The sequence below is a fragment of the Mandrillus leucophaeus genome, unplaced genomic scaffold, assembly GCF_000951045.1.
Source record: "Mandrillus leucophaeus isolate KB7577 unplaced genomic scaffold, Mleu.le_1.0 Scaffold842, whole genome shotgun sequence".
Lineage (NCBI taxonomy): Eukaryota > Metazoa > Chordata > Mammalia > Primates > Cercopithecidae > Mandrillus > Mandrillus leucophaeus.
This window is the reverse complement of record NW_012109164.1, coordinates 94,396-106,861: the sequence shown is the minus strand read 5'-3', so window position 1 is coordinate 106,861 and position 12,466 is coordinate 94,396. Positions and strand designations below refer to the sequence as shown.

General features: G+C 46.0%; 1 protein-coding gene across 2 annotated transcripts in view; it reads left to right on the top strand.

The window, feature by feature from the left end:
* STX3 (syntaxin 3) overlaps positions 1-12,466 on the top strand; it is a 47,359-nt gene that overhangs the window by 31,897 nt on the left and 2,996 nt on the right. The window contains exons 3-10 of one of the 2 annotated variants that reach the window (XM_011968400.1): positions 672-771; positions 2,507-2,581; positions 4,167-4,234; positions 5,628-5,736; positions 6,589-6,662; positions 6,868-7,002; positions 8,830-8,940; positions 10,757-10,870. In XM_011968400.1, coding sequence (XP_011823790.1) covers positions 672-771; positions 2,507-2,581; positions 4,167-4,234; positions 5,628-5,736; positions 6,589-6,662; positions 6,868-7,002; positions 8,830-8,940; positions 10,757-10,840 — 756 coding nt within the window. In that variant the 3' untranslated portion in view covers positions 10,841-10,870. The remainder of the gene's footprint in view (positions 1-671; positions 772-2,506; positions 2,582-4,166; positions 4,235-5,627; positions 5,737-6,588; positions 6,663-6,867; positions 7,003-8,829; positions 8,941-10,756; positions 10,871-12,466) is intronic. The other variant, XM_011968401.1, reaches the window with a different exon arrangement.

Here is a 12,466-nt window from a genome sequence, read left to right as displayed (position 1 = left end):
TCTCCTGCCTCAGCCTCCTGAGTAGCTGGGACTACAGGCGCCCGCCACCACGCCCAGCTAATTTTTTGTATTTTTAGTAGAGATGGGGTTTCATCATGTGAGCTGGGATGGTCTCGATCTCCTGACCTCGTGATCCGCCGCCTCGGCCTCCCAAAGTGCTGGGATTACAGGCTTGAGCCACCGCGCCCGGCCTGTTTCTGTCTTTCTCTTCCTCTCATTCTGTGTTTTTCACTGTCTAGGTTTGTTCTTTTCGTTTCACTTCTTTCCTTCCTTCCTTCCTTTTCCCCCTCTCCTTCATCCTCACTCTTTTCTGTTCTCACTTTTCGGGCTTTAAGGCTCTGCCTGCTAAGGTCTGCTGATTCTCCCCCTCTGATCATTCCTCATGGTTTTTCCCAGCTTTTCTTGACTTTGGCCTGAATCCTTCCATCCAAAGTGGGTAAATGTATTACTCTCAGGGAGCAACAAGTATGGATTTTTAACAACTGTTCTGTTGAGATGACTTTAACCATGGAAAGGGTACTCACTGGGCAGCTGAAGACTTTAAGTCATTATCTTCTTCCACAAACCCAGAAGATGGGCAGCTTTCACCAGCAGCTCTGCCAAGCGTTTATCTCAGCCATGGACCTGTACTTCCTCTTTGATGATGGAAGTTATTGTCTTTCTGATTATAGATTGAGGAAACTCGGCTTAACATTGACAAGATCTCAGAACATGTGGAGGAGGCTAAGAAACTCTACAGTATCATTCTCTCTGCACCGATTCCAGAGCCAAGTGAGTGTTTACTTAGAACTGAGTCACCCAACAATCAGCCTTTCCTCGGGGCTGAGCCAGCCTTGTTTTCTTGCCCTTCGTGAGCAGCAGGGAAGTGTACAAGTTACAGGGCACTAGTGTACATATTATCTCATTTCCCTCTCCTTTACCTTACCTGTGCTCCTACTGCCTGGCCACAGTCAAGGTTTTCTCGTCATGGTCCCACTCCAACCATTTAGCCAGACTTTCCTGTTTCCCAGCTAGTCCCTCTTCCTGACTAGCGACGATTCCCACTGCTGCTTACATACCCTGGGCCTGGTCCCTCCTCTGAACCTCTGCTTGTACTGTTTCCCCAGCCTGAAATGCTTTTCCTAGGCCTCTTTCCGAATCCTACCAGATCAAGTCCATTTTTTTTTTTTCCGTGAGGTGTTCTAAAATGGTTCAAGTTCACAGAAATTCCTTTTATCCCTAAACTCCTGTTTGTTACCACCACCTAGGCAAACTTTTTTTCTCCCCTAATTGTTTGCACGGGTGTCCAACCTTTTTTCTTCCCTGGGCCACATTGGAAGAAGAATTGTCTTGGGGCCATACATAAAATACACTAACACTAATGATAGCTGATGAGCTAAAAGAAAGGTTTGCACATAATTTTCCTGATATCTGCCACCACAGAGAAGCAAAGAAATCCGTGCGTTCCACGGTTTGGACACGGGTGGTTTAGGGCTCTATTTTCGGTTCCTTAAGAACAGGGAGCAAGCCTGACACTGTCATTCCACTCTTTCATTTTTCCCATGGGCCCTATTACCTAAAGACTGAAGTGGGAACACTTTAGCAGAGCGTATGGACATTGTCTTGATCACATTCCTGCCTTCCCAGCCAGCCTGCCTCCTGCCATCCTCCTCCTGCTCCCCACGCTTCAGCCAGACCAATTCTGGTGGTTCCCCAGATATTTCCTGTTCACTCATACCCTTTACTTACTGTTTCTTCTCGTGGGATTCCTGCTCTTAGTCTCTTTCTCTACCTGGCCAATTCACAGTCCTTGAGACTCATTCCTGCTCATCTCCGTCTTTAGAAGCTTTTCCAGATCCCTCCAGGCTGTGCACACCTTGACCAGAACTCATACCTTACTCCATGCTGCATATTACAGCTGCTGATTTATTTCTCTCTTGTCTCCCACTAAACTTTAAACACCTTGCAGGAAAAACCTAGATCTTCTTTCTGATTCTGTAGTTTCTAGCTCTGTTCCAAAGTTGTAGTAGGGGGCTGAAAGATGGCTTTTGAATGAATGGTTATAGCTAATACTTAGTTTGCTCCATACAACCTAGGATGTGTGTAATAGGTATGTCATAAATATTTGCCTCATTTTAAGTTGATTAGCCTTGGTTGAAATCTCTTTTCCCCATAAGCTCCCTAGAACCTTCTCAACCGAAACCCCCATGGTAGGCTCTTTCCTCTAAAAATTCTCATAATTTTATGTGCTGCAGGATTACTTGGGAGGGTTGAAAGGGCTGATTTTGCGGTTCCAACCCTGGGTGTTTTTATTCTGTAGACTGGGATGGGGTGCCTGGAAAATGCCTTTAAAAAAATAAGCACTCTGTGATTCTAATGATAGATGCTGGGGAGTGCGCTGGGATAAATACCATTCTGGGCAGCGGATGCCTGAGAAAGCCACCCTGCTCTGATGATGATTGCTGTAGCTCACAAAGGAATCAGTCCTCTCCTTTCTAACAGATTCTTCCTGCCTTTGTTTACCCAGAAACCAAGGATGACCTAGAGCAGCTCACGACTGAGATTAAGAAAAGGGCCAACAACGTCCGGAACAAACTGAAGAGTAAGAAGGGAACGAAGGAGACAAGCCAGTCCCCACCACCATCTATCTCAGCTCCCCTAGGGTCCAGCTTTCCGAACTGAAACTCTTCTCGGTGGAACTGACACCACTTGGTCCATCTTTGTTTGTGGTTCAGGCTCTGTCCCTGCAATGATCCATTGTAGCCCCAGAAATTTACCTTTTCTTAAATCCTGACTGTACTGGAAAGAGTCCAGAATGCAAGCTAGGAGATGAGAATTAAAATGTGCTTTCAGCTGCGGAGTAGTTGTGTGACTTGGTCCTTTAACTTAAGTCTTTCAACTTCTCTCTCTTTTTTTTTTTGATGGAGTCTTACTCTGTTGCCCAGGCTGGAGTGCAGTGGCACTATCTTGGCTCATTGCAACCTCCTCCTCCTGGGTTCAAGTGATTCTCTTGCCTCAGCCTCCTGAGTAACTGGGACACACCTGGCCCAACAGCTTTTCTCTTATTAGTCTTATTTCCCTGGCAACTACATACTTTTTTTTTTTTTTTTTTTTTTTTTTAAAGACAGAGTCTTGCTCTGTTGCCCAGGCCAGAAGGCAGTGGCTCAGTTTCGGCTCACTGCAATCTCTGCCTGTTGGGTTCAAGTGATTCTCATCCCTCAGCCTCCCAAGTGGCTGGGATTACAGGCATGCACCACCACACCCAGCTAATTTTTGTACTTTTAGTAGAGACGACGTTTCACCATGTTGGCCAGGCTGGTCTCGGACTTCTGGCCTCAAGTGATCCAGCTGCCTCGGCCTCCCAAATTGCTGGGATTCCAAGTGTGGGCCACAATGCCCAGCCACCTACATACATTTGAATAGTCGTGTTAGAGACATATAGATGCAAGAGATACCGTTCTGTCTACAGATATTTCTTGGTGGGCTAGGCATACCACCTTCCTATACCCTCACTCCCCCCATTTGGGAGAGTATAATTCATTGAAGCTACTGTCATAGATTCAATTCTTCCAGAGTCTAGAAGGTTTACTTAGTTCTGTTGCTAGAGCCTGCATTCTTGCCCAGTGTATTTGGTGCATGCATGCTATTGATCAGAAGAGAAAGCATTATTGCTCAGCCCAATTTGCCATTTCTTCCCCCCAAGTATATTGCAATAACTATGTTAACTGGAGGGGTCATTAGTAGCAGATTCCAGTAATAACAGTGATAGTGCACCTGCCATTGTGCTAGGTACTTTATATGTCTTCTCATTTAATCTTCATATTAGTATTGTGAGGGAGGGACTGTTAGTTATTCTGTTTTACAGATGAGAGAACAGGTACATTTAAGAGAGGTTAAGTGGCTTTTTCAAAGTCACACCCAGTAAGTGCCAGGGCAAGGATTCAAGCCTAAGTCTCATGGTGACCAAAACCCATGCTGTTAACTGTTATGCCAAAACCTGGTCATTGTAAAGGCTGTGGAATGCATGTCCTGTGGCTCACCTGGGAGCTGACCTTTTGAGGTGCCACCTACCTGTTGTTACATCTCTATGGGCTGGGTGTGTGGGAATGAGTGAGGAAGTTTCACTGAACAGCATGTTTCTTGGAGGAGGAGATAGGTTGCAAGTATAACCTTCCTCTTCTCTTTAGGCATGGAGAAGCATATTGAAGAAGATGAGGTCAGGTCATCGGCAGACCTTCGGATTCGGAAATCCCAGGTAAGACTTTTCCTGGTCTCACGATTATCTAGTCCAATTTCTTAGTAGTTTTCCTTAACTGTGGAGGGATTTTTTTTTTAAATACAATCCTTATCTGAAACTCAATTTGAAGAGCTGATAAAGAACTCTCCAGGTAGAAATAGGGGTCAGGGCCAGAGTCAGCCCTTTTGGCCCCTGTCTTGTACTCTCCTTCTCTAAGGAGGCCCCTGAAGAGCTTCTTCAGGCTTCCTAGAGCACAGCTTAGGATTTAGTGCGCCTCCTTGTTTTGCAGGAGAGGAAATTAATGTCTTCTAAACAATTGTTAGTCATTGGTTGTCCAGTTTGGAGCCAGGCACTTTAGGGGTCATCAAAGATATGATCCTTGTCCTTAAAGAACTGGCATGCCATTGAAGTGGCATGGAAAGCTATTACCTAAGACCCAGCAGGAGGACGGGATAAGAAGACACATGCATGGTGCTGTCAGCATCAAAAGATCTCAGGAAGAATTGAGGGTAGCCAGAGGAGGCTGGGCCGGAGTGCCAACGTGAACAGGCTCAGGAAGCAGTTTGCCCTCTCTGAGAGGCACAGGGGCAGGAGTGGGGCGTGTACGTGTGTGTGCGTTGGCAGCAGTGGTTGGTAGCAGTGAGGGATAGACGTAAGGGGCAGACGTGAAGACAGTAGGCTTTCTGGAGAAAAAAGTTTGCTGTGGGATAGCGGACACATAATAACGTAGTGTCACATTCTAGAGGTCTTTGAGGACCATGCTAGGGAATTTGGATCTGATGTTATAACTTACAGGCATTTGCTTCAGGCAGCAGTGTATTAGGAGGATTATTATGGTAGCCATTTGAAAGCTGTTTACAAGTGGGAAAGAAGCTGGAGACTGGAAGGTCCCTAGTTAGGTTTTTGCAAGGGTTTTGGTCTAAATTTGCATGGTGGTAGCGGGTTTGGAAAAAGTATCCATATTGGCGATTTTCCAAAGGAGAAACCAGTAAGTAGGGCTTGATGCTGAGAGGTGAGCAAGGAATAAAAATTATTAGGAAGATTTTAGCTTAGGCATCCAGGACTGTTGAGATAATACATCTACTTATAAGCAAGAAAAGTTGGGGAGATGAGTTTAGGGTAAGAACTCAAGGATCTTTGGTAAGTATGACATGTGGGAAGGGAATCTGACAGTTTTAGAATGCAGGCCAGGTGTTGTGCCAGAAAAATGCTACTAGTCCATGTGGATGTAGGGCTCAGAGATTTAGACCTGACCTCTGGCCTCACAGTTACCACGTGAGGTCAGCAGTAAACCAGTTTCAGTAAACTTCCAAGTCCAGTGCTACTGTAGATGGCTGTGTGGGGGTGGGGAGGGGTTCTATAACAGTTACAGAACCACTGGGGGCTGACTGCATTTTACATCGTCCCACAGCACTCTGTCCTTTCTCGGAAGTTTGTGGAGGTGATGACCAAATACAATGAAGCTCAGGTGGACTTTCGAGAACGAAGCAAAGGGCGAATCCAGCGGCAGCTCGAAATTAGTATGTACTTGAGGTTTGACGTGTGCCTTCCGCCTTTCCTGCCACCTGGTTGTCCATCCCAAGTTTCGAGGTCCTGGTAGAGCAAGCAGCAAGCACATTTTGTGCCTGAGTCTAGGGCAGCTCCTACAGCACTGGCACATCCTGAATGCCGTGCTGGAGGCTGAAAGGTGACACTGTTTATCAGGCCCAAGTAATTTTATTGTATGCGGTCCAGCATTGTCTCCTATATAGAGGGGAAATGCTTGCCAAACAATTGCTCTCCTGTGGACTCATTGTATCACTTTGCTGTCTGTTTGATAGCAAAGCACATTTATGCAATAAAAAGTCTGGTGTAAGTTGCTGGGAGGATTAGAGAAATAAATAAAACCATACCTTTTAGGAATTTAGTAATGTGGAAGGCAGGGCCCTGTGGAGTGAAAGGTGCTTTGGGTGAGAGGAATGGTATGAACGTAATCAAGACAGAGCAAGTGTGTTTAGCAGTGGCAGGTTGTCCAGGGTCTGGAAAAAGGGTGTGTCTGGAGTAGCGTAAGGTTAGGATGGATTGAGGGAGGGCTTGCCCATGAACTAGCATGTTATGAGGGTCTTGGACGCCATAGTGTAGTGAATGGTGCAAGGAAATGTTCTGAGCTGGGAAGCACTGTAATGAGATATGTGCTTTAGGAAGGTAACTGCTGATAATGTTAAGGATGGCTTGGGTTAGGGGAGAAATAAGATGAGTCAGAAGGCAATAGGGGGAGTGTTGTAAAGGCCATGGTCTTTATAGGGAAGTCACGTTCCTGATTTTCAGGGACCTTATCAAATGGTGTTTCACTATGATCTTATATTTGACGCTCTAATTCTTTTGTTACAAAGCTGGCAAAAAGACAACAGATGAGGAGCTGGAGGAGATGTTGGAGAGCGGCAACCCGGCCATCTTCACTTCTGGGGTGAGTGCCCTGTGTGCTTGGATAGCACATCCCTCTCGTGAGCAGGGAGGCCACTGTGGAGCTCATGCAGTCCAGCAGGTGGAGGGGGAGCCACAGGTGCAGGGAGTTCAGGGAGGCAAGGAGCTCCCCAGGAGTGTGCGTGAGGGCTGTGGCAGGCTTTCTCGCAGGGGTAGCTGACAGTCTGTCTGTGTGTGGCCTGTTACAGATCATTGACTCACAGATTTCCAAGCAAGCCCTCAGTGAGATTGAGGGACGGCACAAGGACATTGTGAGGCTGGAGAGCAGCATCAAGGAGCTTCATGACATGTTTATGGACATTGCTATGCTGGTGGAGAATCAGGTAAGTGGCACTGAGTCCCAGCGTGGGGAGCGGGGAGAGGAAAACTCAGGCTTTTCCCTTTTGCCTGAGAACAGGGAGGAAGGGAATACTGGAAGCCAGTGAGGTAGGGTGGGAGAACCATTGGGAATTTGCATGAAGGAGAAACAGAATCCCATGGGAAAGTGTGCATTCAAATTGAATGTTGACACTTTGGGTGATCTTAGCCTTGTCGTTCTTGCCCATCCCCTTGGCCTTGCAGTCCTTGCTAGTTGATACAGGGTTTTGTGTTCTGTCACTTAACCTAGTTCCCCCAGAGTTTTGATTTTTTTTTTTTTTTTAAGATGGGGTATTGCTCTGTTGCACAAGCTGGAGTGCAGTGGCGTGATCACAGCTCACTGCAGTCTGACCTTCCAGGATTTGTCTTTTTTTCTTTCTCTTCTTTTTTAAAAATCAGAAATGGGGGCTCCTAATGGTGATGTTTTAAAACAGCCTCCTGATATGGACTAGTTCACTGATGACATTGAAAATGTGATCTTTTCTCTAGTTCACAGGGAAAACTTAGGTTTCACAGAAATTTTTATTTTTTTTTCCTTTTTTTTTTCCTGTTTTTATTTTTTGGCACCTTTTGCTAAGGCACAAAGCAGACAACAACATGAATGAAGGAGTAGTAAAATAGCATTGACAGGAAGACTCGAAACACTTTTGGTGCTTAGTTTGACAGCTCACTTTGTCCCAGGCACGCTTGCTCGGGATAGAATTCTGGATTGACTGCATAGGGTTCGAGTTTCACATAGTCAGATGGTTCCTAGTTCTTATGGGACAGTTAAGTGTGCCAGAGGGTCATGGTGCTGTACTGCTCTGACACCTGGATAGGAGAGAAAATTGCTTCCGTAGTAGGCAGACTGCAAAACCTAGTTGAAGCCCGAGCACGGCTTGACTAGTTTTTGACATTGGTTTCCTGCTGAGGGCCTGGGTGCTTTCCCCCTATTCCCGGCTGGCCTCTGAGACCATTTCTCAAGTCCCTCCATTCTACCTCTTCTTTTCCCCCATACTGCCTTGCCGAGGAACTGGCTTGAGATTCAAATGGTGGTAAGTACCTTGTTCTGTTTACAGACTGCCATAAAGTGATAGAGTTGGGTTGGGTAGTTGAGAATTCCTAAGATGACTAAGATTAATTGGAATGATCAAACTTCGCTATCAGGAAGTGATTGCTAGGAAATGGTTGGGAAGCTATCAAGAGACCACTGTCTGGAAGGGAAGATATAACCAAATAGCTTGGGTAAACCTAATGTCTGTCAGTTAAAGGGCCTGGAAATAACTTAGAGAAAGCAAATGTTCCCCACCCCAGATAGTTATTGAGCACCTACTGTGTGCCAGGCACTCTTCCGCAGTTAGTGAATGTACTCAATTCAGGCTGAATGATGTTGATTCAGGTCTGAATGACCAGGAAGAGGCCAGCATCCTAGTGATGTCCTAAGAACAATGAGTTATCCTTATTTCGGTTCCTCTCCATGTGCTTAAGTGTAAAAAAAAAAAAAACAAAGGTTGTCTGGGGATACCTCAGAGTATATTTATAGGTAGTTACCAGGCATCTAGACAGTATGTTCTAGATGCCCGGTGGAGTGCTGGTCACAGAGAAGTAGTAAAATTCAGTGAATGCTTCTTGAACAAGTGACCGCCACCCCACCACCAAGGACTGTGAATGGGTGTCCTGTGGAAGGCCATGCATCAAGGTTTCTGGATGCTCCTCTTGCCACCGAAGATTATAAGGAAGAGAATCCCTTCCCCACATTGGCTAGGACTGACCTGAGACGTTTGCTGGGCGTGACCAGAGTCTGTTCTTTGCAGGGTGAGATGTTAGATAACATAGAGTTGAATGTCATGCACACAGTGGACCACGTGGAGAAGGCACGAGATGAAACGAAAAAAGCTGTGAAATACCAGAGTCAGGCCCGGAAGGTGAGACTCTCCTGTGGCCTTCAGAGAAGAGAGTCCATTTTGTTTGCTGTGTCTCGCTCTTTCTCTTCCCTCTCCCTGTCTCTGTTTCTGCTGCCACCACCTCTTGCATCTGGGGAAAGGGATCCATGATTGACCGTATCGAGAACAACATGGACCAGTCAGTGGGCTTCGTGGAGCGGGCCGTGGCAGATACCAAAAAGGCTGTCAAGTATCAGAGTGAAGCCCGGAGGGTGAGCACCTTCGTCTCAGCTGTCCTTAGTCTCAGCTGTCTTACTAGCATCTCCTCTCCCTGGCCACGGCCACCTGTGTCCTTGAGCCCACGCCTCCCTCCCTGTCATGGCCTCATCAACCCCTCCCTCAGCCTTTCCTAGAGACCGGCTGCTTGCCCTTCCTTCCCAGGTATGCCTTGCATGGATCTGGCTCACAAGCTATCTCCCCAAGAACCCACACTTGAAAGGCAGTTCTGTAGGATGGATGCACAGCCCAGGTGCTGCTGCTAATCTTCGCCTGGACTTAGCTCATGAGCCTTTCAGATGTTACACTTGACTCCTCTGTTCAGAAACCTTCTCTTCATTGTCTTCCGCTCCAGGCGCCCAAGCTCCACCTCCCTTCTCTTCTTCTCTACCTTGTACCTAGCACATGCTAACTGCTATGTATATATTATCTCATATCTGATGGAGCACCTGTTATTTCTACTTTATAAATGAGACAGTTGAGGGTCAGCGACTCAGTAACTGGCTTCAGGCCACCTAGTAAGTAGAGGCACTGGGATTCAAGTTCAGATCCCAATCATTCTCTTTCTTCCACCTCACAGTATTTGCCCACCCTCTGGTGCCCCTGCTGCTTAAGGACTTCTAGGCTTCTGTGCTCACGACTGTGGGTATTTGGCTCTGGTGGCTTCTGCTTTTTAGACTTTTCTCCTTTGATGGGTTCTCTTGGGCTCTTATACTGTTGTTCTTTAGTTCTTTGTTTTTCTTCCAACTTTACCTATTGCTTATGCAGGGATTTAGGGGACTGGATAGTTATTTTACATGGTGAATCTAGGCTGGGTGGTATTTTCTGATATCCAGGCAGTGTACTGGGCCTGACAGGTAGGAGTGTACTTTAGGGGACAAATGGACAAAAGTAGGAGATTAGAACTCTATCAAAAATGCCTTTACATTCCCTCTTAAAACGAAAAAAATCAGTCAGTCACTTTTTATCTTGGCCAACTGCTCCTTAGAGACCCCATGATAGTGGTTCTGATTCTCTCTCTCCACATACACAGAACTGCAGTGTGAGCTGAGAGCTGAGAGAGGCCCCATATTTCCCTCTGCTGGCATTCCTAGCCTAGAGGTAATTTAAGAAATTTACAGTGTCCTAGGCTGGGTGTGGCAATTCCTGCCTATAATTCCAGAACTTTGGGAGGCCGACGTGAGAGGATTGCTTGAGCCCAGGAATTTGAGACCAGACTAGGGAACATGAGAAGACCCTGTCTCTACAAAAATAAAAAAAATGAGCTGAACATGGTGGTGCATGCCTATAGTCCTAGGTACTCAGGAGGCTGAGGCAGGAGGATCACTTGAGCCCAGGAGGTCGAGGCTGTGGTGAGCTGTGATCATGCCCCTGCACTCTAGCCTGAGTGATAGAGAAAAACTCTGTCTTAAAAATAAATAAAGTATCCTAGAAGGATGTCTGTATGTAGAGACGTAGGCCTCTTACTCAGATTGGTAAGATATTTTCTATGTAGAGGTGACAGGGGTTGGGTTTTGGATGAGTAGTTATTTTTTTGGTTGTTTGTAGTAATGATTTGTTTTTGTCTTATTCCTCTCTCCAGAAATTGATAATTATCATTGTGCTAGTAGTTGTGTTGCTGGGCATTTTAGCATTGATTATTGGACTTACCGTTGGGCTGAATTAAGAGTGGCCTAAGAGGCTGCTGCACTGAAATGTAAGTAAACAAATGGTTCTTGGGGACTCTGGATTTGGCTGCTCAAGAGGAAATTAGCTTGGAATTTCAAATTCCTCTTCTTTCCCTGTGATTGTCCTTGGACACTGAGCTTTCTAAAACTTTCAGTAGCCTGTGGATTCTTTATCTCCTTACAGTTCTATTGGTTTCTGGCTGCAGTACATGGGTGAGGTCTCTGTTCTTATCCTGTAGATTCTGTCCCCAATCTCTGTCTTGTCATATTTCTCACCACTTCTACTAGCATACCTGAGCACCCCATGTGACTCCCCTTACTCAGGAAGCATGCTTCTAAGTTGGGTACGTCTCTGTCTTGGATCTGGAGTCTGTCTTCTGAATTCTTACTGATTTTCATGGATGTTGGGCTTTACTTTCTGTATCCTTTTCAATGTAAAGGAAGCTCTGAATTGGGATTTGGATCTGCAGAGTTTTCTCTGTTGCTGACTGGGTCTTAAATGATGACAGTTAACACACTTTTGAGTGTTGCATTGTCCCAGACAATGTACTAAACACCTTATACATATATCATTGAATCCTTACAACGTCTTTTGAGACAGATACAGTATTATGCACATTTTACAGACAAAGAAACTCAGTCAAAGAGAATGCTGAATAACAGGGCCAAGTTCACACAGCTAATAGTGGACCTAGCTTCTCTTTGTAAGAGAAGGTAGCCACTAATCTGTAAAGCCTAGAGAACCTTAGAGGATAGTGATGTTAAAATTGAGACTATTAATTTTCTTGAAAATTTGTTAAAAATGATAGACTTACCACTGAATCACTGTTTTTTTGAGACAGAGTCTCATTCTGTCTCAGGCTGGAGTGCAGTGGCATGATTTCGGCTCACTGCAGCCTCCGCCTCCTGGATTCAAGCGATTCTCCTGCCTCAGCCTCCTGAGTAGCTGGGACTACAGGCACATGCCACTGTGCCCGGCTAATTTTTGTATTATTAGTAGAGGTGGGGTTTTGCCATGTTGGCCAGAATGGCCTCGAACTCCTGACCTCAGGTGATTCGCCCGCCTCAGCCTTGGGAAGTGCTGGGACTACAGGCGTGAGCTACTGTGTCCAGCCTGAATCACCTTTTTTTGGTTGTTGTTGTTTTTTGTTTGTTTGTTTTTTGAGACGAAGTCTCGTTCTTATGCCCCAGGCTGGAGTGCAATGGCGTGATCTCAGCTCTGCAAACTCTGCCTCCGGGGTTCAAGCAATTCTCCTGCCTCAGCCTCCCAAGTAGCTGGGATTACAGGCGCCTGCCACCATGCCTGGCTAATTTTTGTAGTTTTAGTAGAGACGAGGTTTCACCATGTTGGCCATGCTGGTCTCAAACCCCTGACCCCAGGTGATTCACCTGCCTCAGCCTCCCAAAGTGCTGGGATTACAGGCGTGAGCCACCACGCCTGGCCTGAATCACGTTTAATAGTAGTGAGCATATCAATCTGGTTATTGGGACTGTTAAGACTTTAGTGACTTTAAAACAAAATTTTTTTTTTTTTTTTTGAGATGGTGTCTTGCTCTGTTGCCCAGGCTGGAGCACAGTGGTGTGATCTCAGCTTACCGCATCCTCTGCCTCCCAGGCTCAAGCGT